The 26,325-nt window shown below is 41.9% G+C and overlaps 1 protein-coding gene across 2 annotated transcripts; it reads left to right on the top strand.

Annotated features, from left to right (window-relative positions):
* The first annotated feature begins 26 nt into the window (after positions 1–26).
* On the top strand, positions 27–26,315 carry LOC135553127 (von Willebrand factor A domain-containing protein 5A-like). Of its 2 annotated transcripts, XM_064985261.1 has the most exons (19): positions 27–589; positions 7,516–7,566; positions 10,871–11,073; positions 11,792–12,014; positions 12,355–12,530; positions 12,725–12,839; positions 13,027–13,202; positions 13,427–13,515; positions 13,673–13,817; positions 17,509–17,588; positions 17,921–18,035; positions 18,180–18,338; positions 18,555–18,658; positions 18,918–19,135; positions 19,429–19,530; positions 20,825–20,872; positions 22,027–22,184; positions 23,903–24,026; positions 24,297–26,315. In XM_064985261.1, the coding sequence occupies exons 2-19, from the start codon at positions 7,524–7,526 to the stop codon at positions 24,374–24,376; spliced, it is 2,358 nt and encodes a 785-aa protein (XP_064841333.1). In that variant the 5' UTR covers positions 27–589; positions 7,516–7,523; the 3' UTR covers positions 24,377–26,315. The 2 variants fall into 2 exon arrangements, with proteins under 2 accessions (XP_064841333.1, XP_064841334.1); XM_064985262.1 differs by lacking the exon at positions 20,825–20,872.
* Positions 26,316–26,325: the final 10 nt, after the last annotated feature.

Here is a 26,325-nt window from a genome sequence, read left to right as displayed (position 1 = left end):
GAATAGGAATAGCTAAACCCTCCTGGAGAGTCACTGGGAGTGCAGGCTTTTGTTCCAGCCCTGCTTGAACACACCTCATTAATATAGTCCATGAGGAGTGTTAGGTATGATGAGTCGGCTTGAAGACCCCATTAACGTCTTTTTAAGCCTAATATGGGCAGCGGAATGTGGTGACACCATACTAAACTCTGAGTAGATAACCAATGAATTGACTAGCCATAAACACAATAACAATACAGATATGTTTAGTGTTCAGTCCATTGACGAATTGCTATAGCCAATATAAATAAATGTCGAATACGTTTAAAGCATTACAAAGTCGTCAAAACCCGTGCAACAGACACAAAAACAACGATTGGTTGAATGGCCCATTGTGTCTTTTCACCAATGGTAAGGAAGATAACAGGCGTGACTATGAACACTGGCCAATGAGTTGATTGCGCAATGTTTTCTATTGACGTCAATCTTTATAAACCAGGAAGAAGTAGCCTACTCGGTTATTAATGCGACACGAACGTTGAAACGCTGGGATTTTATCTCCAGGACCAATAAAAGGAAACCATTAAACTAGCCTATCACATTTGTCAAGGTAATATGTTACATGACTGCGTCGTTTATAGGATGATTCGCCTATTTATGTGAGAGCATTCAGGCTCTCAAAATATTGTACATTTTATCAGACATTTCGAAATGACGTATTACCTACTTTGCTTATGATTTTCGGTGGTAAGAAATAGCTATTCAATTCGATATCATCCACATATCACACTATCCGTATTTTTTTGGATGTTGGCGTCTATTCAAGTAACCTAAAACTGACCGTGCAGAGCAACAAGCAAAGACCACGCCTCCGGGTCTGTTCAGGAGTGTAGAACGTTCAGAAATCGGTCATGTTGAGGAGACCGGGGGCAATTGTGATTTTGTGTTTATTTTTATTTATTCTAATCCGCAGAGACCACTTGAACTAATCCTGTCATTTTTTAATATTAAACACTGGGGGTACTTGGCTTATCCTCAGAGGGTACTTGAGAAGACTCATGAGACCATATGTTAACTGGTAAAATGCACTTCTGGGGGTTCTTCAGTGGTACTCTGGACAGAATAAATTGTTCTTGTTGGTACATTAACCGAAAGAGGTTGGGAAACCACTACTCTACTTGACATCAAGGCTATTTTACATGTATTAATTGTATAATTGATACCATTTTAATTAAAGTTAAAATCACTTGTACTCATAATTTGGCTGTTTGGCTCATTGTATTACTATACCACGATTGCCCCCAACCCTAACAGTCATGACGGAACCTGATGTGCCTAGCAAGAGACAGTAATAGTCACATGTCATTCATGTCAATGTTTATCCAACATATAGTTTGAATTGTTGGATGTTAATGCTCAGGACCGTACAATAAGTATACAAATGAAATACCTGACCTCCAAGTGGCAGGTCGGGCCTACCTCCTGACATTATTGACTATTGCATTCCATCCTATTTCACTAGTTCAACCAGAGATTACACTGGCTCGACAGATATTGACGTTATTGCATCAGGCTGCTGTGATTTCATTATTTGTTGTTCACAATAACTTCAGGCTTGGAAATGTCCATTTTTACACAAAGCATCTGTTGTATGAGGAATTACTGTCTGTTCTGGAAAGACCAGTATTGTGTTACTGTACAAAGCAATGTTTTATCAGCAACCAGCACTTATGGCGCATGATCAACCAGGGCTTGATACTGCGACCAGAACAGTTGTATTTGTGACCATTTGACTTGGCAGTGCGACACACATTTTGAATTGGTCACAATGGTGCCAATGAGAACTGTACCTGGTCACGGTAGTTTTTAGTTCACAATTTGCTTTTCAAATGTTTATTAAAATGAAATTATTTAATTAAACAGTAATGACCCAAATTTAACCAACCTTCTGAAGAAGCAACAACAGCAGGGGAATTCCCCTGTCCGTGTGCGTGCATCAGGGCTCCACATACAGGGCTGCACAGTTAGGCTAAACACTCCAGTGCACCATTGACTGTCAGTGCCAGTAAAGAATGTTCTTGTGATAATGCTATTTTTAATCTAGGCTATATAATTGATTATTAATCACAAGTGCGTTGTACACATATAAATCAGAGATCATCAACTATATTCAGCCACGGCCAATATTTTTCTTGAGTGGATGGTCGTGGACCATAACATAATTACAAATCATTTGTAGACTGCATATTGACCGCAAGAATCCCAAATATATTTGAATAAAACAATCATTTGAAACCTTGCATACATTTGTGTACAATCACGTGGGTTTCTCTATTATGCTTGGGAATACTTGGGATGTCCAAAATAAAAATCACCTGGAGCTCATTTCCTGGTGTTTTTACAGTTTTATATCCAACAATTAAAAATATATTTAAAAATTAAAATTTAAGTTAGGAAATCCTGTCTCTCTGGAATAGAGAATGCACAGCTTTCAAATGTTTGGTTGTTGAGTGGCATTGAAAGTGTTGGTTGAATATTTGCAATGCCAAATTCAGTCAACGGAATAAGCCTACCTTAAATTATATTTTGGCCTTGAAAAGTAATTCAAGTTATGGTAGCATATTTAGAAGTTCTACTGCTCCAATATAATTATTTTGTGATTTTATTTCAGATCAGTTTATATGATAGATGTTGCCGCTTTCATTTGGTTTCCCACTGTTTCAATTGAAGGGGGTTCCACTAGTCTGTTGTGCTTGTTGAGGTAAAACCATGTGCGGTTATTATGAGCAAGGCATCAGATGTTTGTTTCAACTTGGTTTTCCATACAAGTGCCTTGACGGTCTCCATGTCAACCCTGTTGATGAGGATGGAGTCTTGTCCAGCCTGGTTCCTCCTGAAGTCCACAATCAACTGCTTTATTTTGCTAATGTTGAAGGAGAGGTTGTTTACATGGTGCCACGCCATCAGAGTGCCTACCTCCTCCCAGTAGTCTGTCACGTAGTTGATGGTAATCAGGCCTACTACTGTCGTGTCGTCAGCGAACTTGATAATGGAATTGGAACTATGTTAGGCACACAGTCGTGGGTACACAGGGAATATAGGAGGGGACTGAGGACGCGTCCTTGTGGGGCCCCCGTGTTGAGAATCAATGTCAAGGAGGTAATGTTGCCTACATTCACCGCCTGGGGGGGCAACACATTAGGAAGTCTAGGACCCAGTTCAGACCCAGGGCTGTCAGCTTTGTAATGAACTTATAGGGCACTATGGTATTGAAGGCTGAGCTGTAGGTGATGAACAGCATCCTCACATATGTATCCCTTTTGTCAAGGTGGGTAAGGGCAGTGTGTATTCCAATGTCGATTGTGTCTGGTTTCTCCGTCATGTTAAATGTGTGAACTTGCGTGCTTGAGCATATATAGATACACCTGGCCTGCGCTCCAAGATATGGCCGGCCACACCTATTCTTTAGAAGTGCCTGATTTGGGATGTTCATGTCTGTTCACGTTTGAGAACTCAATGAGGAGGCTGCATTTGAGCCTAGGAGAACCCACATGTGCTTTGTATAGTAAGGATAGTTTTTTTCCTGATAAGAGGCCATTTTCTTTTTGAATGCTCACATTTTAAAGTCAGAAGTTTGTAAATATAATTTAATTGTACATTTATCACCATCACCAGTGCTGTGTAAATAAATCCAATATTCATTTGCACCTCTATCTGCCAGACTACTGCAAAATCTTTATCCTTATGACTGCTACAAGGTCCCTATTTTACAGCAGTATATGGTCTATTTAGTCAGGCAATGCCCACATTATTCTGACATATTTAGAATGTAAAAAATAATAATCTGAATGTCAATTCATAATGCCATTGGGTAGGCCTGTTAAAACATGTTATCCTTACGGTGGTAATACATAGAATTATATATATTGGCTATTAAAACAGTTACATTTTTAAATGTAGGTCCTTGTAAATTACAATTCAGTGCTTGAAAACGTCCTTTTAAAATTGTCTTGGTAATGCCTGTGTAAACCCTTCGTTGTGGCTACTTGCTCAGTCCACAAATGAAAGATCAAATCCCCTGCTATTGAAATTATGCACTCGTCATTTGCTTCCCTGTCACATTTTTACTCGGGCACAAGGGCATGCTAATTTAAAAGATGGCTTGTCATTATTAGGTAGGTTCTATATGGAATTCAGGCTCATTATGGAACACAGGCCAGGTCATTGTCAATTATAAAAAGTGACACCAAATCATGTGCTTTGTGCAACAACTGAAAAAGTTGGTGTAGAGAAATGTTCCCTCTAAAGTGCGTAGTAGTGTGCAGAAGGTATAAAGTGCCTGTCAAAAGTTTGGACACCTGCTCATTCAAGGGTTTGTCTTTATTTTTACTATTTTCTACATTGTAGAATAAAAGTGAAGACATCACAACTATGAAATAATCATGTTGCAACCAAAAGTGTTAAACAAATCAAACTATATTTTATATTTGAGACTCTTCAAAGTAGCCACCCTTTGCCTTGATGACAGCTTTGCACACGCTTGGCATTCTCTCAACCAGCACCTGGAATGCATTTCAATTAACAGGTGTGGGATTTCTTTCCTTCTTAATGCGTTTGAGCCAATCAGTTGTGTTGTGACAATGTAGGGGTGGTATACAGAAGATGGTCCTATTTGGCAAGAACAGCTCAAATAAGCATAGAGAAATTACAGTCCATCATTACATTAAGACATGAAGGTCAGTCTATCTGGAACATTTCAAAAACTTTGAAAGTATCTTCAAGCGCTATGATGACACTGGCTCTCATGAGGACCGCCACAGGAAAGGAAGACCCAGAGTTACATCTGCTGCAGAGGATACATTCATTAGTTACCAGCCTCAGAAATTGCAGCCTGAATAAATGCTTCACAGAGTACAAGTAACAGACACATCTCAACATCAACTGTTCAGAGGAGACTGCGTGAATCAGGCCTTCATGGTCAAATTACTGCAAAGAAACCACTTCTTGGGGACACCAATAAGAAGAGACTTGCTTGGGCTAAGAAACACAATCAATGGACATTCGACCTGTTGAAATCTGTCTTTTGGCCTGACGAGTCCAAATTGTATATTTTTGGTTTTGTATATATTTGATCAAGAAGGAGAGTGATGAAGTGCTGCATCAGATGACCTGGCCTCCTCAATCACCTGACCTCAACCCAATTGAGTTGGTTTCGCATGAGTTGGACCGCAGAGTGAAGGAAAAGCAGCCAACAAGTGCTCAGTATATGTGGGAACTCCTAAAAGACTGTCGAAAAAGCATTCCAGGTGAAGCTGGTTGAGGGAATGTCAAGAGTGTGGAAAGCTGTCATCAAGTCAACAGGTGGCTACTTTAACCATCTCAAATATAAAATGTATTTTAATTTGTTGAACACTTTTTTTGTTACATGATTTCATATCTGCTATTTCATAGTTTTGATGTCTTCACTATTATTCTACAATGTAGAACATAGTAAAAATAAAGGAAAACCCTTGAATGAGTAGGTGTGTCCAAACTTTTCACTGGTACTGTAGATCATCCCATGTATAGAACCACAAGATTGAACTTCACTCAACTTTCTAGAGTTTTCCCTGTTAGTCCTTTTGTGACGAGGGGCCAGTATTTTCATTTTTGGAAAAATAACGCTCCCGTAGTAAACGGGATATTTTGTCAGGACAAGATGCTAGCATATGCATATAATTGACAGCTTAGGATAGAAAACACTCAAGTTTCCAAAACTGTAAAAATATTGTCTGTGAGTATAACAGAACTGATGTTGCAGGCGAAAGCCTGAGAAAAATCCAATCCGGAAGTGCCTCATGTTATAAAAGCGCAGCGTTCCATTGAGTCCCTATTGAGCAGTGAATGGACTATCAACCAGATTACTTTTTCTCTGTATTCCCCAAAGTGTCTACAGCATTGTGACGTAGTTTTACACATTTATGTTGAAGAATACCCGTAAGCGGCTACATTGCGCAAGTGGTCACCTGATGCTCCCAGAGTGATTCTCGCATAAAATACAGAGGTAGCCAATCGGTCCTACTGAAAAACCAATTATCCCGGTGGATATATTATCGAATAGATATTTGAAAAACACCTTGAGGATTGATTATAAACCACTTTTGCCATGTTTCTGTCGATATTGATTGCAATTTCCAGGCGATTTCTTAGCCAAATGTGAAGAACAAACGGAGCTATTCCGCCTACAAAAATATTATTTTTGGAAAAAAGGAACATTGGCTATCTAACTGGGAGTCGTGAGTGAAAACATCCGAAGCTCATCAAAGGTAAACAATTTAATTTCATTGCTTTTCTGATTTCCGTGACCAAGTTACCTGCTACTAGCTGGACAAAACGCTATGCTAGGCTATCGATAAACTTACACAAATGCTTGTCTAGCTTTGGCTGTAAAAGCATATTTTGAAAATCTGAGATGACAGGGTGATTAACAAAAGGCTAAGCTGAGTCTCAATATATTTCACTTGTGATTTTCATGAATAGGAATATTTTCTAGGAATATTTATGTCCGTTGCGTTATGCTAATTAGTGTCAGTCGTCGATTACGCTCCCTCATGCGGGATGGGGAGTCACTTAACACTGTCAACGTTTCCAATTACTATGTCAATTGTGGTTGAATCAACACAATATTACCCACTATCAATTCAACATAACAAAACAAAACGAACTACGCAAGAGATTGTCATATAAAGAATTCCTTAGAGTAGGATTCTATTGCGCACAACTGAGCCCATACTTTACACCGAACGGTGCGGCATAACTAATCAGAGCTGCAGTAGGCCTATATGCAAATAGACCATTGCCATATTTGGATCTGTGCCATTTACTTTGAACTGGACTGTGTTTACAGCTGTGGTCTTGAGTAGTTGTTCTTGTTTGGAGATCAAAGCGAGAGCACCATGTAGCCATGTGTGCACATTTAGTTCATATCCTTTTCTAGTTAGTGAGTTATTAGCCCAGGTATAGATCATTTTTAGTCAGCAATAGGGAGTGATTGCTTCCTGCAAGAGCACAAACCATGTACATTGTTTGTGTTGTACTTTGAGACAGGCTTGAATACGCTATGTAGCCAATAGGCACAGGTTAGCATAATTTGTCAGATTCTCTGTAATAATGGTTTGGGAATAATAATGCATTATATTTTGAAAGTGGTTTCTTGCATCAAAATAACACAACACATTTTGTCACCTCCTTGTCTGAAGGACAAGTGGATAAACAGGTTAATGTCAAGCTCTGCATGTTTTAAGTCTCATGGAATGAAGCCTACATTGAACACCACTCATTGGCTGCTACTGTAGGCCGAATGATAAAACAGCTATGTCCCTGTTAAAATGTTATGAGATACATTTTCTCATTGTTTTTGATGGTAGGCCACTCTGGTATACCTACATAATGATCAAATAGCCACAGTAGCCTACTTGGCCACACATGGCAATTAACTTCATTAAAGTAACAGGCCGGTACCAGGACAATGATATGACACCTGAATTCTCCATACAGGAGCCAAAATGGTGAACTGCTGTGGATTGATAACTGTTAAGAATGAACCAGGTACGGTTTGAAAGCAGACATGATTGTTTACTTCCAGTGTCTGTTTCTCTTCCTTTTTTATGAAATAAATACTTAAGAACATTTCACCACATTTACAGTTGAAGTCGGAAGTTTACATACACTTAGTTTGGAGTTATTAAAACTCGTTTTTCAACAACGCCACAAATTTTTGGTTTATAAACTATAGTTTTGGAAAGTCAGTTAGGACATCTACTTTGTGCATGACACAAGTCATTTTTCCAACAATTGTTTACAGACAGATTATTTCACTGTATCGCAATTCCAGTGAGTCAGAAGTTTACATACACTAAGCTGATTGTGCCTTTAAACAGCTGGGAAAATTCCAGAATATGATGTCATGGCTTTAGAACCTTCTGATAGGCGAATTGACATCATTTCAGTCAATTGGAGGTGTACCTGTGGATGTATTTCAAGGCCTACCTTCAAACTCAGTGCCTCTTTGCTTGACATCATGGAAAAAATATAAAAGAAATCAGCCAAGACCTCAGAAATCAAATTGTTGACCTCCAGAAGTCTGGTTCATCCTTGGGATAAATTTCCAAATTCCTGAAGGTACCACGTTCATCCGTACAAACAATAGTACGCAAGTATGAACACCATGGGACCACACAGCCGTCATACCACTCAGGAAGGAGACACATTCTGTCTCCAAGAGATGAACGTACTTTGGTGTCAATGGGCAAATCAATCCCAGAACAACATCAAAGGACCTTGTGAAGATGCTGGAGGAAACGGGTATCTATGTGTATCCACAGTAAAACGAGTCCTATATCGACATAACCTGAAAGGCAGCTTAGCAAGGAAGAAGCCACTGCTCCAAAACCGCCATTAAAAAAAGCCAGAATATGGTTTGCAACTGCACATGGGGACAAAGATCTTACTTTGTGTAGAAATGTCCTCTGGTCTGATGAAACAAAAATATAACTGCTTGGCCATAATGACCATCATTTTGTTTGGAGGAAAAAGGGGGAGGCTTGTGTCGTGTCTTTGGCATCATTAAACTGAAGACTTATTTATCAAATAACTCTCAGTAATTATTATTACAGGATTAAACTGATTAATCATGTAACTGTAATTAACTAGGAAGTCGGGGGCCGAGGAAAAATATTCAGATTACAAAGTTATCATTTCCTGAAATAACTTTTCAGATATTTTATCTGATCAATTAGTCTTCAAATTAATGAATTATTTACTTTACCTCACGTTAGTCTCATTTCAAACGTTGTAAATTGATGTATGTTTCATCCATACATCAATTGTCTTAAATCATGTATTTATTAAATAACTAAACAATCACAGAAGTGCCCACACAAACAAAGTAAATGTGGTTACAAGAAATGATAGGGGAATGTGCCCTAGTGGGCGAAACCGGCATCGCGGCTTGTTAGACAAAAGGGGAGTGGGGGTCAGATGAGAAGTCACGACAGAGTTGATAATTATAACAATTGAAATGCGAATCCTTTGCACATGAACTCTCACTCATTCGGGAACAATTGCAATCAATATATATATTTACGCTCAGTGTGTCGTCTTGATCGCTGGTGAAAAGTATTTTTTTTTGTAGAATTGTCCGTCTCTCTCACTCTGCCATGGTTAGAATAGATAGTTCAGTGACATTCATTCATGTCGTTATGGATAGATGTTTCAGCGGATGTTGTTCTTTACGTTCAATGATACCGAATTCCTAGCTGCAGACTAGTAATTAATATCAAAGACTTGTTCTTATTCTGTCGGTATCGATAGTCTAAGAGTTTAACCACGTGGTATGGTTAAAAGATTCAGCAGTCTAGTCTCAAACCTTGGCCCTCTCGTTATCGAGGTAAGCTGGTCTGCAACCTTGGCCCTCTCGTTATCGAGGTAAGCTGGTCTGCAACCTTGGCCCTCTCGTTATCGAGGTCAGCTGGTCTGCAACCTTGGCCCTCTCGTTATCGAGGTCAGCTGGTCTGCAACCTTTGTCCTCTCATGATTGAGAGAAACATGGTCTGTTGAGAAATTCTCACGGTGGGGTTTTATTCAGAATTGCAGAAAAGGGCCTGTCCCAGGATGCCTTACCTTAACTGGGCTCATGGGCGGTCCTCTGATTTAGTTCAACTCAAAGGGGAATTGGAGTTTCCTTCATTAAAAAGTCCAAAATCACGTTACACAATTTACAAACAGTATCATCCTCACTCATTCATCTTATACAACAATTAGATGTAAACCTCATATCTGAGGTTATTATATAAACAGTGTTATTGTAATGTGGCCGCACCGTCTACCATGAGCTTCACCAAATTGTACCAACCGGACCAGTTCGTAGCTGGATTCTTCACCGATCTTTTATACCTTCTCCGGAACATAAATGTTGTTCAGACCTCAAGTTCTGTGAGGTCGAAGAAATTCCTTTGTTCTCTATGAAAATTCACTCTGTCTCCTCATGGCCACAGCAGCCTAGTTGTAGGAGACAGAGCGATTGGGATGGTGCTCGCTGTACCCAAAGAGGGCAACGTCATGACACTTGCAAGCCGAAGAACACCATCCCAACCGTGAAGCACGGGGGTGGAAGCATCATGTTGTCGGGATGCTTTGCTGCAGGAGGGACTGGTGCACTTCACAAAATAGATGACGTCATGAGGAAGGAAAAATGATGTGGATATATTGAAGCAACATCTCAAGACATCAGTCAGGAAGTTAAACTTGGTCGCCAATGGGTCTTCCAAATGGACAATGACCACAAGCATATTTCCAAAGTTGTGGCAAAATGGCTTAAGGACAACAAAGTCAAGGTATTGGAGTGGCCATCACAAGACCCTGACCTCAATCCTATAGAAAATTTGTGGGCAGAACTGAAAAAGCGTGTGCGAGCAAGGAAGCCTACAAACCTGACTCCGTTACATCAGCTCTGTCAGGAGGAATGAGACAAAATTCACCCAACTTATTGTGGGAAGCTTGTGGAAGGCTACCCAAAACGTTTCACCCAAGTTAAACAATTTAAAGGCAATGCTACAAGTATTAATTGAGTGTATGTAAACTTCTGACCCACTGGGAATGTGTTGAAAGAAATTACAGCTGAAATAAATAATTCTCTCTACTATTATTCTGACATTTCATAATCTTAAAATTAAGTGCTGATCCTAACTGACCTAAGAAAGTGAATTTTTACAAGGTTTAAATGTCAGGAATTTTGAAACTGAGTTTAAATGTATTTGGCTAAGGTGAATGTAAACTTCTGACTTCAACTGTATATTATTTTTCACGAAATTAAAAATCTGTTGCTCCATCCATCCATCCCTACCTCTCTCAGTGCCTCTGAAGAGTATTGTTGTGGAAGTGAGTGTGCAGGGGCATGTGGCCACTGTGAGCTCCACTCTGCAGTATGAGAACCAGGAGCAGAGCCCTCTGGAGGCCATCTTTGTTTTCCCTCTGCCGGGAGAGGCTGCTGTCTGCAGGTTCAGCGCAAAGATAGGACAGACTGAGGTGGTGGCTGAGGTTCAGGAGAAACAGAAGGTGAGGAGAGATGACAAGTCAATAATGAGACAAATGCAACTCTAGACATTTTTATTACATTTTCTGAGATCTACAAAAGTATAATTTATTGCAGGATTTGGGTTAATTTCACATTTAATACCAATCAATAACATGTTAGTACAAGTGTTGTTACTAGTGTAATTAGAGCGTTACTACACAGTTTTAAGAGCAACTTGGTATAAAATGTTAGCGGCCAGCTAACCTGGCCCCATTTCAATCATGGCAACCTAATAATCCCTTCATTCTTAATTGGTAAATATCACTCCTCGCCTCTCCACCATGTTATCTGGTGTGTGGTGAGCATTCTGGCACAAAATGGTTGCTGGGTACCACACATTGATGGTGGATGAGATGAGTTTCCCCCTTACTATGTAAAGTGCTTGTGGTACCTCAGTTGGTAGAAAGGCTTTATAAATCCAATCCATTACTTATTATTATCACTTTATGGTGAACCAGCAGTCTATGACCTAGGCGCCTTCAAAAGTTATTCAAATGTTTGTTGACAGCTCTCTGCTCTCAGTAGTAGACTTTGACCCTGTAAAACTGGTTCCCAACCTACTGCTTTGTCAAAGCGACTCTCTGTCAAACCCCATTGACCTGACTAGTGTCAGTCAGACGGCACCCTCCCCTGGATGTATACTACTGTACTATACTGTGGCAGGCTGATGATGCGTCCTGTTCCTCTGTCCCTCCTCAGGCACAGGAGCAGTATGATGATGCATTGAGTTCGGGCCAGCAGGCCTTCCTATTGGAGGAGAGTGATGAGAGCCCGGACGTGTTCAAGCTGAGTGTGGGCAGTCTGCCTCCAGGGGAGAAGGCCTCTGTCAGCCTGGACTATGTGACAGAGCTGGCTGTACAGGCTGACGACGGCCTGAGGCTCTGCCTGCCCGCCGTGCTCAACCCCCGCTACCAACCCCAGGGTAAGAACATGGGCCCCTGTATAGAGACACAAACCACTAATACATCATAGGGCAGTGTAAAACAAAGTAAAAACCTTGTGGGCAGCAGTGTGACGAGGAACCAGTACCTGTCCCATAGGGCAGTGGTCTTCAGTCCTGCTATTGGAGACCCACAGGGGATGGTGCAGGCTTCAGTTACAGTCCCGTTTTAATGAATGAATCATTATTGAATGAATCAAGGTCTTGGTGAGTTGTTGATGAGATGAAAGGAGTGTTAGTGTTGTGCTGGAACAAAAACATTCTAATCTGTGGTTCTCTCTCCCCTCTCTCTTCCTCTCTCCCTCACCCATCTCTCTATTAGGGTCAGACAGTGGTAGTGGTGGCAGTGCCCAGGTGTCCTCGGTGCCCGCTGGTTCTGTCCCCTACAGTCTGTCCCTCAGTGCCCATGTGTCGTCCCCTCATCCCATCTCTAGAGTAGAGTCCAACTGTCCCCTGGACCCACTCAACTACCTCAACACAGAGAAAACGCAAGCCACGGTACTGTGTGTGTGTGTGTTCATATGCATGTGTAAGTGTGTTGCTTTATGTATGTACGTACGTATGAATGTGTACACTGTGTATGTCTGTGTGCTTGCACTCTCACTAGCACCATAAACCATCAGAATCCTTCATAGTTGTTCAATTCCCTCTCTGTCTGCTCTGCCTTCATGTGAAATTTGTTCTAACTGCAGGTCAGTCTGGCTGCAGGTCATCAGTTTGACCGGGATGTTGAGCTGTTGTTGTATTACCAAGACACCCACCAGCCTACTGCTATAGTAGAGGCAGCTCAGGCTTCTGCCAAGCCAGGTGAGGGGGGGGGGGTGTAGATTGGTGTATATGAGATCAATGAGTAGTCTAGTCTACTACCATCATCCATGTTTATAGAGAGGGACATGGTGAGACTGAAGGAGAGGCGTCTTATAGAAATTGAGAAAAACTGTTGGACACATGTCTTTCTCTCTCTCTCTCTCCCTCACACTATTCCCCCCCCCAGGCTCTCTGATGGGTGATCCAGTGGTCATGCTGAGCTTGTACCCAGAGTTCCCCAAGGATGTGATGTCATCTATGACCTCACACGGGGAGTTCCTGTTCGTAGTGGATCGCTCTGGCAGCATGGAATGCCCCATGCACCTTGGGTCTGGGTCACAGGACCGTATTGGCAGTGCCAGGGTACACACACACACACACACACACACACACACACACACACACACACACACACACACACACACAGCAACCATATTCTAGTGAATGAACAGCTCAATCTGCACAGGATTCACCACAAGGTAGTTTGGAGTTAAATCCAGTACACAGTGGTTACTCTGTCCTAGTTCTTTAAGACTGTCCTATAAAGTTTGAAGAGTAAAGACACTTGTTGGACTTCTCTCTTGCAGGAAACTCTGCTGCTCTTGCTGAAAAGCCTGCCCATGGGCTGCTACTTCAACATCATCGGCTTTGGGTCCAGTTATGAGTCCTTCTTTCCGTGAGTGTTTTCTCCTTCCAACCCCTGTTTCAATCTTGTTTACATCTAATAATTTGCAGCAGGTAGAGGAAAGATTCAAATGTCTATGGCTTGGGTCTGTAATATGTTGTGGTGATGACCCTTTGACCTTGTGTGTGTATATCTATCTGGACGTCAGTAAGAGTGTGGAGTACAGCCAGAAGACTATGGATGAGGCTCTGCAGAAGGTGAAAGAAATGAGGGCTGACCTGGGAGGTACAGAGATCCTCCAGCCTTTAAAACATATCTACAGCCAGCCCTGCCTCCCCGACCAGCCCAGACAGGTATCTAACACACCTTACATTCCTTACAGTGCCTTAGACCGAGTGGCACAGCAGTCTAAGGCACTGCATTTCAGTGTTAGAGGCATCACTACAGACCCTGGTTCGATTCCAGGCTGTATCACAACCGGACGTGATTGGGAGTCCCATAGGGTGGCGCACAATTGGCCCAGCGTTGTCCGGATTAGTGTTTGGCCGGGGTAGGCCGTCATTGTAAATAAGAATGTGTTCTCATCTGACTTGCCTAGTTAAATAAAAATAATAATATACACAAACACTCCCACAGAGAAATGTCTGTACTTTCTGTAACAATGCTTCCATTGAAACAGAACCTCATGCGTTGCTTTACTGTGGGTTATACAATGACAGTAGGGATGATGTTTTTCGTCAGCTGTCCAGCCAAAATGATAGTTAAAATGATCTAGATGAAAATAATAAATTGTGTGCAATGTTATCAGGTAACAATAATGTAAATGCCTTTGCTAAAGCCTGCCACCGTATCCTCCAACAGAGATTTCTTTAGATGTTTCTCAATGACCTTTTATCTACTTTAGTTTATGCATGCGTGTATAGATGACGCAATGTATAACGACTGTTAGTAAAAATATATGATGTATTTTTGATGATGCCAAGGGACCCACTACCATGTTTGACTAGGTTTGTTTTTTGGTGTCTCAACTATCTGAGTGGTCAACAAAAGTCTGTCAGTTATTGTATCATTGTGGAGTGGCATTTGAATATTTTTTTCTAATCATCTCACTCATTGGCCTTCTATATACCTTACACACACACACACACACAGTGATTCATACAGGTTCCTCTTGAAACACCTGAAACTCCTCCCACCTATCCCTCTGTAACACACAGGATATGAACCCTGGTCTCCAACGGGAGCAACCAATGTCTTAGAACATGAGGGACCTTTTAGGCATGTTTAGTTAGAGTAACACCCTAGCAAACAGTGTATTTTGAGTGTGGTATTTACAGTAACACGCCTGGCTTACTGGGAGACCAAATAGACCTGTGTTTTTGGTTACTAAGGAAACATTCTCAGTATCAGTGTTGCACGTACATTATTTAACGTTGACACATCAACATACCTGCTGTTACAAATCCCTTTGGCCTAGTCTAGGGGGGAAGGCAACGAGACCCGTAACATAACTCATGCAAATTACAACAGTGAAAAAGTAACAATGAGAACGGACAACAATGAGAACGGGGGGGGGGGGGCAGAAAAAGGGACTGAGCTGGACCCAAGGAAAGAAACAAATATCCAAAAACACCCCTAAGCTAGACTAGCCTACTTCAATACAGCTAACTAACCAAAAATACAGTGGGTGGTCCACCCAGTTCTAACTAGTGTTCTTAGACAAAGTAGTCCTATGGGTAGTGTATGCCCATGGGCGACTTGTCTAAGTACCCCCTTTTCCCACCATCAAACAAACAGTCAAATACCATAACAAAACAATAACTAATACTCACAGGGTAATGGACAAAGTGACATGTAGTTGCTCAACCAAACAAGAGATCTACAGAGAGATTGAGCTCTAGAGAAAACAACTGACAGGGTTTTTAAACCAAGGGAATGTGATAGGGTAAGGGAAAAGGAGCAGGTGTCTTCTGATTGGTGACTGATTGGAGAATGATGATTGTCACCTGTGAGGGGAGAAGGAGAGACAAGAAATACACACACAATACCTGTATCTGTAACACTCCCACCCTTAAAAGAGCAACCCCCAGGATTGTGACCACAGTATTTACAAAACATACAAAAATCATAATTTTTAAACACGAGACAAAGCATCTGCCAACACTTTTTCAGAACCCTTTTTGTGGCGGATCTCCAAATGATAATTTGTACAATAAGCGCCCAACGCATAGGCGCTGGTTCTGGTTGTACATCCGGTGGAGAAACACTAAGGGATTATGGTCAGTATATACGGCCACTGGTAGGGCACTGGAACCAATATATACTTCAGTATTGCAGAGCTAACAACAAAGCTAGAGCTTCTTGTTCTATTGTTGCATAGTTTGTCTGACATTTGTTAAATTTACAAGAAAAATAACAAACAGGATGATCCACTCCACTTGTCCTGCTGCAGTAGAGCAGCACCAGCACCTCTGGCACTAGCATCTACCTCAAGTTTAAACGGTTGTTCAAAATCCGGAGCAGCAAGTACATGGGTACTACATAAGAGTGCTTTGGCAGTATCAAAAGCTACCTTAAAATCAGGGGACCACTCAAATGATCTAGCTGGACTGAGCAAATCGGTCAATGGAGCAACTACAGCAGAGACATTTTTACAGAAACTACGGTGGTAGCCAACCATCCCTAAAAAGCGGCATAGCTCTCGTCTGGTGGTAGGTGTGGGAAATGCAGTTATAGCCAAGGCTTTGGCATCAACAGGGCGCACCTGTCCATGGCTGACCACTTTGCCGAGATTGGGAAGGCTACTGTTACCTAACTCGCACTTTGCCAAGTTCAGGGTTAGAGAAGCAGCTGCCAAACATTCACATACTACCCTTAGAGAGTCAACATGATCTGAGGTCCAACTTAGTTACATAAGTCACAGCACCAAGAGTGTCGATACAGTCGTCCAGTCTGGATAACGGGAACGAATCTGGCATTGTGACAGAATTTACCTTTCGATAATCCATACATAATCTGGATGTACCATCAGATTTATGAACCAGAATGCTAGGAGAACTCCAAGGGCTTGAACTTGGCATAGCCACGTCATTCTCCAACAAATATCTCCCTTCATCCCTCATTATCTTCCTCTTAGAAGCGTTGATACGATATGGGTGTTGCTTGATAGGGGCAGCATTTCCAACATTAATGTCATGTTCCAACACGTTGGTGCGAGTAGGAACGTCATTAAAGAGACATGGAAAACTGTGTAGTAGCCTCACAATATCGTCTGCCTGTCCGTCCGTTAAATGAACCAGACCTGACTGGAGAGACAGCAGCATTTCTGAGTTGGGCAATCTAATGCACTGCTGCTGAGTATTGCACAACTCTAATCCATCTCCATCAACATCATTAATATGACAGCCCACTATCATCGCAGTAGAAGCAGAGGAGACAGCAGTACCTTCCGCTGTTTTTGAACTATCTACCTGGGTGATGGGTCGGGTGTGGTATGCTTTCAGCATGTTAATGTGACACACCCAATACTTGCGTTTCTATCAGGAGTTTGAAGCACATAATCAGTTTCACTTAATTTATTTTCAAGAAAAGAGAAACGAGCTGACAGTGAAGATCCTGGAACAGGCAAAAACACCAGTACTTGGTCACCTAGCTGTAGTGGATGAGAAACAGCCTGTTTATCATAATGTATTTTCATACTCCTCAGTGAGGCAGAAAGAGAACAACAGCATTTGGAGCTCAAAATGCGCCATATAGAACTGGAGGCAGAGACCGCGAGGCTAGCCTCCATTCCTGCTGTGCCTGTTAGTGAGGCGTCCTCACCAGCTGTCTTCCAACACTTTTGATATTAGTAGGCAGATTGCCTTAGTACCTTTGTTCAGAGAGTCAGAGGTTGACTCCTATTTTTGTGTTTTTGAACGTATAGCCGTAGCATTGAAATGGCCTGAAGGGGTATGGTGCCTGTTACTTCAGTGTAAATGAACTGGTAAAGCCCAAGAGGTTTTGTCAGTGCTATCTCTGTAACACCTGCTCTGTCCTCCACAGCTCTTCTTGTTCACTGACGGTGAGGTGGGGAACACCAAGGAAGTCCTGGATCTGGTGAAGACGAATGCCGGTTCTCACAGGTGGGCCCACAAGCACTGTTTCCCCTATCATTACCAAGTTGGGGCAGAGATCCCATAGCTAGCTCTGTCACCTCCCACCTGAAATAATTGGACTAACTGGTTTTAATAGAGTTTGTTACAGAACCCATTGCACCTGTCTGGAAAGTAAAGGTCTAACCACTGGTCTTTTTGACTCAAAAGATGAATTGTAAAACCCAATCTAAAGTAAACCTACCCAACCTGTCTGTGTTTTCAGTCACCCCGCGAGGACAAGAAAATGATACAAGTGATATGGATTTATTTTGGTATTTGATAACAACAATAATAGTGATTCCTGGGTGTGTCCCTGTCAGGTGTTTCTCCTTTGGGATCGGGGAGGGGGCCAGCACTGCTCTCATTTCTGGGGTGGCCAAGCAGGCCAGAGGGCACGCACAGTTTATCACAGGACAGGACAGGATGCAGCCCAAAGTAAGAGAGCTTATCAGTGTGTGTACATGTGTAAATTGAGGGCTGTATTGGTTATAAACATTTATCACCTTCCTTATTCTATCTCTTTCCTTTTTTAATGACATTTTTTACCACTCTCCCACCTCCTTAACACTCCTCCCTCAGGTGATGCAGTCTCTCCGGTTTGCCCTGCAGCCAGCTGTGGTGGACATCTCAGTCAAGTGGAATGTCCCAAAGGGGGTGTCTGTCAACCCTCTGTCTCCACCAATCAGAGTGGTCTTCCAGGGTCAAAGGGCACTTCTGTATGCCCAGCTCACTGGGGAGGTGAGGACTCTGCCTTCTACTGTTATGTGTGTTAATATTGTTTAACATGCAGTATGTCAATGTTCAAATGAAACTGGTAAGGTCATAACTTATTTGCAAGACAACTACATTTTGGGTCACGGTCCACGTGTTTCACTCAACCCTGTATTTCCTTGTTTTCGTTCTCTCGTTCTGTCTGTCTCTTCCTCGCTCTCTCTCATTCTCTCCCCTGCTCAGAGCTCGGGGGACACAGAGGGCTCAGTGACAGTGAAGTACAGCCTGGCCAAGCAGCCTGTTGAGAACCAGCTGAGCTTCAGTCTTAAGCCTACAGAGAACACTGGGTAAAAACAACACTGCAGGCCTTGGTCAGATGCATTAAGGGAATGTGCCACTATTTACAGGCAACATGTTCCAGCACTTCAAATGAATTTCAGCTATGTAGTATGGTTTTATATATATATATATATTGTACTATAGGTACCCCCATTTTATCATCGACCCTCCAACTCCCCCACTCCACCCTCTTAATTTCTCTATCCCTCTAACTCTTCTCTCTTCTCTCTCTTTCCTCTAATTCTTCTCTCTATCCCTCCTCTCCAGAATGACCGTCCACAGGCTGGGTGCTCGAACCCTAATCCAATCCCTGGAGGTGGAAGAGAGGGAGCAGGATGGTGAGAAGGAGGGAGTGAAAGAGAAGGTGATAGAGCTCAGCGTCCAATCAGGAGTGAGCAGTGCCTTTACTGCCTTCATCGCTGTCCACAAAGGAGATGGAGAGGCCCTGCATGGACCGCTGCTACACAGACATGTCCCCACACCAAGTGAGTGAGTGTTTGTGTGACGGGGAGAGGCCCTGCAAGGACAGCTGCTACACAGACATGTCCCCACACCAAGTGAGTGAGTGTTTGTGTGACGGGGAGAGGCTGTGCAAGGAAATTATTTTATGCAGATATGTAAACGGCGCTAAATAAATGGTAACCGCGAGCTGAAGTGTCTCAATCTGTGCCCCCTGCACGTGTAAGACAGAATCCTCATAGTTTAGTCATTAATGAGTTTGGTGCGTGTACCTTCATGTTTGTAACCCAGTGACCTGTGTTTTTCCCTTCTTTCTCAGTGTTGTATCACAGCTCCATGCCCATGTTGCTGTCGTGTGGTATGACTCGGTGCAGCCCCATGGTGATAGCGTGTAGTCTGCAGAAGAATATTTGTGCCCCAGGCAAGTTAAACTTGGGTTCATGTGGGTTCATGTTTTTTTGTTGTTGTTTTTTTACTAGGCAAGTCAGTTAAGAACAAATTCTTATTTTCAATGACGGCCTAGGTGGGTTAACTGCCTGTTCAGGGGCAGAACGACAGGTTTTGTACCTTGTCAGCTCGGGGATTTGAACTTGCAACCTTTCGGTTACTAGTCCAATGCTCTAACCACTAGCCTACACTGCCGCCCCGAGTTTTGATGAAACTACATGTTTTATTAATTTCAGGGTTAATTTAAATAATTCATGTTTTGACACATTTCATAACTTTTACAGAAATGTTGGAATCAACATGGTTCATGTTGAATTATACTGAACAAAAATATAAAATGCAACATGCAACAATTTTAATAGATTTTACAGAGTTACAGTTCATATGAGGAAACCAGTCAATTTAAATGCATCCATTACATTTACATTACATTTAAGTCATTTAGCAGACGCTCTTATCCAGAGCGACTTAGGTCCTAATATATTGATTTTACATGACTGGGAATATAGAAAGGCATCTGTTGGTCACAGATACCTTAAAAAAATGGGCCTTAGGATATCATCACGGTATTTTTGTGCATTCAAATTGCCATCGATAAAATGCATTTGTGTTCGTTGTCCGTAGCGTATGCCTGCCCGTACCATAACCCCACTGCCACCATGGGGCACTCTGTTCACAACGTTGACATCAGCAAACCACTCACCCACACAACGCCAAACACATGGTCTGCAGGTTGTGAGGCCGTTTGGACGTACTGCCAAATTTTCTTAAAAGGCGTTGGAGGTGGCTTATGGTAGAGAAGTTAACATTCAATTATCTGGCAACAGCTCTGGTGGACATTCATGCAGTCAGCATGACAATTGCATGCTCCCTCAACTTGCATGCTCCCTCAACTTGAGACATCTGTGGTGTTGTATGAAAAAACTGCACATTTATTGTCCCCAACACAATATAATGTTGTTTAATCAGCTTCTTGATATGCCACACCTGTCAAGTAGATGGATTATCTTGGCAAAGGGGGTAAGGGGGTAATGCTCACTATCAGGGATGTAAACAAATTTGTGCACAACATTTTATTTGAGCTTACCGAAAATGTCCGGCATCTTTTATGTCAGCTCATGAAACCAACACTTTACATGTTGCGTTTATATTTTTGTTCAGTGTATTTTGGGTAGAAGTACTGTAATGTTGAATTGTGATCTTTAGTAGATAGACTTTTGTTTGTGGGAATGTACGACACAACATAAACAATTTACATTGGGTTTCAGCTTTGAATGCTATAGAAGTATTCGGCTATGACAACAACTGTTCTGAAGGTAATTTTTAAAATGTTATTTTTATTATTTTTATTTCACCTTTATTTAACCAGGTAGGCTAGTTGAGAACAAGTTCTCATTTGCAACTGCGACCTGGCCAAGATAAAGCGTAGCAATTCGACACATAACAACAACACAGAGTTACACATGGAATAAACAAAACATACAGTCAATAATACAGTAGAACAAAAGAAAACAAAAAGTCTATATACAGTGAGTGCAAATGAGGTAAGTTAAGGAAATAAATAGGCCATGGTGGCGAAATAATTACAATATAGCAATTAAACACTGGAATGGTAGATCGGCAGAAGATGAATGTGCAGGTAGAGATACTGGGGTGCAAAGGAGCAAAATAAATAAATAGCAGTATGTGGATGAGGTAGGTAGATGGATGGGCTGTTTACAGATAGGCTATGTACAGGTTCAGTGGTCTGTAAGCTGCTCTGACACCTGGTGCTTAAAGCTAGTGAGGGAGATGTGCGTCTCAAGCTTCAGAGATTTTTGCAATTCGTTCCAGCCATGGGCAGCAGAGAACTGGAAGGAAAGACGACCAAAGGAGGAATTGGCTTTGAGGGTGACCAGTGAGATATATCTGCTGGAGCGCGTGCTACGAGTGGGTGCTGCTATGGTGACCAGTGAGCTGAGATAAGGCAGGGCTTTACCAAGCAGAGACTTGTAGATAACCAGTAGCCAGTGGATTTGGCGACGAGTATGAAGCGAGGGCCAACCAACGAGAGCGTACAGGTCGCAATGGTGGGTAGTTTATGGGGCTTTGGTGACAAAACAAATGCACTGTGATAGACTGCATCCAGTTTGTTGAGTAGAGTGTTGGAGGCTTTTTTATAGATGACTTCACCGAAGTCGAGGATCGGTAGGATGGTCAGTTTTACGAGGGTTAAGGGTTAATGTCTGTGTTAACCTAATTCCAAATACCTGTTATTCAAGGAATTGTAACACTGTTTGATGCTCCTCAGTGTTCTATTTATTGTGATTGTATTACACACAGCACAAGGATTTTATCGCAACTGTTAGGATTCCGGTTAGGGTGACCCAGTTAGCCACTGACGCTATAATGGAACAGTTAAGGTATTAGGTATGTAATCATTTAGATCATCTGTAACCGTTCTAACCATTATGTTGTCCAATCCCATTAGACTTTGACTCTCCAGCCCCAACCTCTAAGCCTGTGAGGGACCCTCTCCTCCAGCTGATCTCCCTTCAGAAGGCCTCTGGTTCCTGGGTCCTAGAGGCAGCATTGGCTGAGGTGCTGGTGAAGACAGAGGAGGAGGTGTCCAAGCCAAAGCCTGCACAGGTGGGTCCACAGAAATAAACTGAGATGCCAGGGCTTTTCTTTGTTTTTACTATTTTCTACATTTTAGAATAATAGACAAGACATAAACACTATGAAATAACATATATGGAATCATGTAGTAACCATATGTGTTTAACAAATCAAAATATATTTTAAATTCTTCAAAGTAGCCACCCTTTGCCTTGATGACAGCTTTGCACACTCTTGGCATTCTCTCAACCAGCTTCACCTGAAATGCTTTTCCAACAGCCTGTAAGGAGTTCCCACATATGCTGAGCACTTGTTGGCTGCTTTTCCTTCACTCTGCGGTCCAACTCATCCCAAACCATCTCAATTGGGTTGAGGTTGGGTGATTGTGAAGGCAGGTCATCTGATGCAGTACTCCAACTCTCCTCTTCTTGGTCAAATATCCCTTACACAGCCTGGAGGTGTGTTGGGCCATTGTCCTGTTAAAAAACAAATTATTCTCCCACTAAGCGCAAACCAAATGGGGTGGCATATCGCTGCAGAATGCTGTGCTAGCCATGTTGGTTAAGTGTGCCTTAAATTCTTAATAAATCACAGACAGTGTCACCAGCAAAGCACAATCACACCCCCTGCATGATTCACAGTGGGAACCACACATACAGAGATCATCCGTTCATCTACTCTGCGTATCACAAAGACACGCCGGTTGGAACCAAAAATCTCAAATTTGGATTCATCAGACCAAAAGACAGATTTCCACAGGTCTAATGTCCATTGCTTGTGTTTCTTGGCCCAAGCAAGTCTCTTCTTCTTATTGGTGTCCTTCAGTAGTGGTTTCATTGCTGCAATTCGACCATGAAGGCCTGATTCACGCAGTCTCCTCTGAACAGTTGATTTTGAGATGTGTCTGTTACTTGAACTCTGTGAAGCATTTATTTGGGCTGCAATTTCTGAGGCTGATAACTCTAATGAACTTATCCTCTGCAGCATAGGTAACTCTGGGTCTTCTTTCCTGTGGCGGTCCTCATGAGAACCAGTTTCATCATAGCGCTTGATGGTTTTTGTAACTGCACTTGAAGAAACTTTCAAAATTCTTGAAATTTTCCAGACTGACCCTCTTTCATGTCTTAAAGTAATGACGGACCGTCGTTTCTCTTTGCTTATTTGAGCTTTTCTTGACATAATATGGACTTGGTATTTTACTAAATAGGCTGTATTCTGTATACTACCCCTACCATGTCACAACACAACTGATTTGGCTCAAACTCAATAAGAAGGAAAGAAAATCAACAAATTAAGAAGGCTCACCTGTTCATTGAAATGCATTCCAGGTGACAACCTCATGAAGCTGGTTGAGAGAATGCCAAGAGTGTGCAAAGCTGTCATCAAGGCAAAGGGTGGCTACTTTGAAGAATCTCAAAAACAAATCAAAATATATGTTTAACTTTTTAGGTTACTACCTGATTCCATGTGTTATTCCATAGTTTTGATGTCTTCACTATTATTCTATGTAGAACATAGTAATGAAGAGGTGTGTCCAAACGTTTGACTGATACTGTGTATTGTGAGCATGCTGCAAGATGATGCACTCACAGAGTATCTGCACGTGCGCTCTATAGAAGGACCATCAGCTCTGGACAAAGGCTTGATGAACATTGAATTGAATGTCCCTATGATACCCATGTCTCAGTGTCATTATTTTCTGTTTCTCTCTCAATCTGTTGGTCTCTCGCACTCTCTTCCTCACTCAGGTGGACCAGGAGGTGTGGGCCACGGTTCTCGCCCTGGTATGGCTCTATGGTTTCAAGATGGAGGCTCAGGAAGAGTGGCAGTTTCTGGCCATGAAGGCAGTATCATGGATTCAGGCTCAGAAAGGTAGCTATAGCTTACACTCATAGTCCTGGCAACTCTTGTCCTTCTGCCCTGATTGGAAAGAAAATGTTTAGGTGAAAGCAATTTCCTAGTAGGAATCTACCATACTGTATTAAATGACAAATATATTTGTATTTTGAATATAATCATTCACAATACAATGTTGGTGGTATTTTGTCTTCAAACAAGTGTTGAAGATACATTTTGCAACATCCTTGCCACCATGATGCCACAGTATAATGATGCCTGTCCTGGTGATGTTGTGTGTTTCAGTGGCCAGTGTGTCTGAGTGTGTCCAGGCTGGAAACACCCTTCTGGGTTGCCAAGTGCAGAAAGACACCCTGGGGCTCTGACATGTTCACCCTCCCAGTCCTCAATCTGTCCCCCATACGTCTACTACTCTACCTGGGGTGGGATATATACACACAACCCTGCCTGCTCCAAGTCCCCTACTCCAAGCAAACTGGTGGAGCGAGCAACTGTATCTGCCTAAACAAGCCTAATTATCAACGTCTTGCCTATATCAGCTGATTGTCATTTACTGTTGGGACACTTATGTATCTCAATGTATTGGTTGTTATTAACATATCAACATTCATCTTCGTGTGACGTATACAGCTAAACTTGTTTCGACTTTTCTTTGGTTATCAATTCCATATAGACTACTGGAAACAATATGTATGCAGTACTTGTCATCACTAACCAAAATGCTTGGTAAAAGGCCTTATTATTGTATGTATGCATTATCCACGTATATGAAGCCAAATGCATGCAGGGAGAAGTTGTGGATAATATGAAAAGCCAGATGAGTGCCTATCTGGGTGCCTTTACTGTGTGATCATGTAACACTGTCTCTGTATTCATGTAATTCCTCATATACATTACCGTTCAAAAATTTGGGGTCACTTAAATATTTTCTTTTTTTTTTTTTTAAGAAAAGCACATTTTTGTCCATTTAAATAACATCAAATTGATCAGAAATACACTGGAATAACACATGGAATCATCTAGTTACCAAAAATGTTAAACAAATCACAATGTGAGATTCTTCAAAGTAGTCACCCTTTGCCTTGTTGACAACTTTGCAAACTCTTGGCATTCTCTCAACCAGCTTCACCTGGAATGCTTTTCCAACAGTCTTGAAGGACTTCTCACATATGCTGAGCGCTTGTTGGCTGCTTTTCCTTCACTCTGCGGTCCAACTCATCCCAAACCCTCTCAATTTGGTTGAGGTCTGGGGATTTTGGAGGCCCGATCATCTGATGCAGCACTCCATCACTCTCCTCCTTGTTAAAATAGCCCTTACACAGCCTGGCGGTCTGTTGGGTCATTGTGCTGTTGAAGAACAAATGATAGTCCCACTAAGCCCAAACCAGATGGGATGGCGTAAACAGCATTCTGCACGTTAAGTGTTTCTTAAATTCTAAATAAATCAGTGTCACCAGCAAAGCACCCCCACATCATAACACCTCCTCCATGCTTTACGGTGGGAAATACACATGCGGAGATCATCCGTTCACCCACACCGCGTTTCACAAAGACAATCCAGACCAAAGGACAAATTTCCACCGGTCTCATGTCCATTGCTCGTGTTTCTTGGCCCAAGCAAGTCTCTTCTTCTCATTGGTGTTCTTTAGTAGTGATTTCTTTGCAGCAATGTGACCACGAAGGCCCGATTCACACAGTATCCTCTGAACAGTTGATGTTGAGATGTGTCTGTTACTTGAACTCTGAAGCTTTTATTTGGGCTGCAATTTCTGATGTTAACTCTAATGAACTTATCCTCTGCAGCAGAAGTAACTCTGGGTCTTCCATTCCTGTGGTGGTCCTCATGAGTGCCAGTTTCATCATAGCACTTGATGTTTTTTTGCGACTGCACCCCCCCACCCCCCACCTTGTCACAACACAACTGATTGGCTCAAATGCATTAAGAAGGAAAGAAAGTCCACAAATTAACTTTTAACAAGGCATACCTGTTCATTGAAAATCATTCCAGGTGACTACCTCATGAATCTGGTTGAGAGAATGCCAAGAGTGTGCAAAGCTGTCATCAAGGCAAAGGGTGGCGACTTTGAAGAATCTCAAATATATTTAGATTTGTTTAACACTTCTTTTGGTTACTACATGATTCCATATGTGTTATTTCATAGTTTTGATGTCTTCACTACTTTACTATTGTTCTACATTGTTGAAGATAGTCAAAATAAAGAAAAACCATGAATGAGTAGGTGTTCTAAAACTTTTGACAGGTATCGTATGACTTCACTTGATAAAAATGGATCATAATCTACATCTTTATTGG

This window comes from Oncorhynchus masou, chromosome 13 (assembly GCF_036934945.1).
Source record: "Oncorhynchus masou masou isolate Uvic2021 chromosome 13, UVic_Omas_1.1, whole genome shotgun sequence".
NCBI lineage: Eukaryota > Metazoa > Chordata > Actinopteri > Salmoniformes > Salmonidae > Oncorhynchus > Oncorhynchus masou.
Note: the sequence above shows the minus strand (reverse complement) of the source record. Positions and strands in the feature narration are given on the sequence as shown.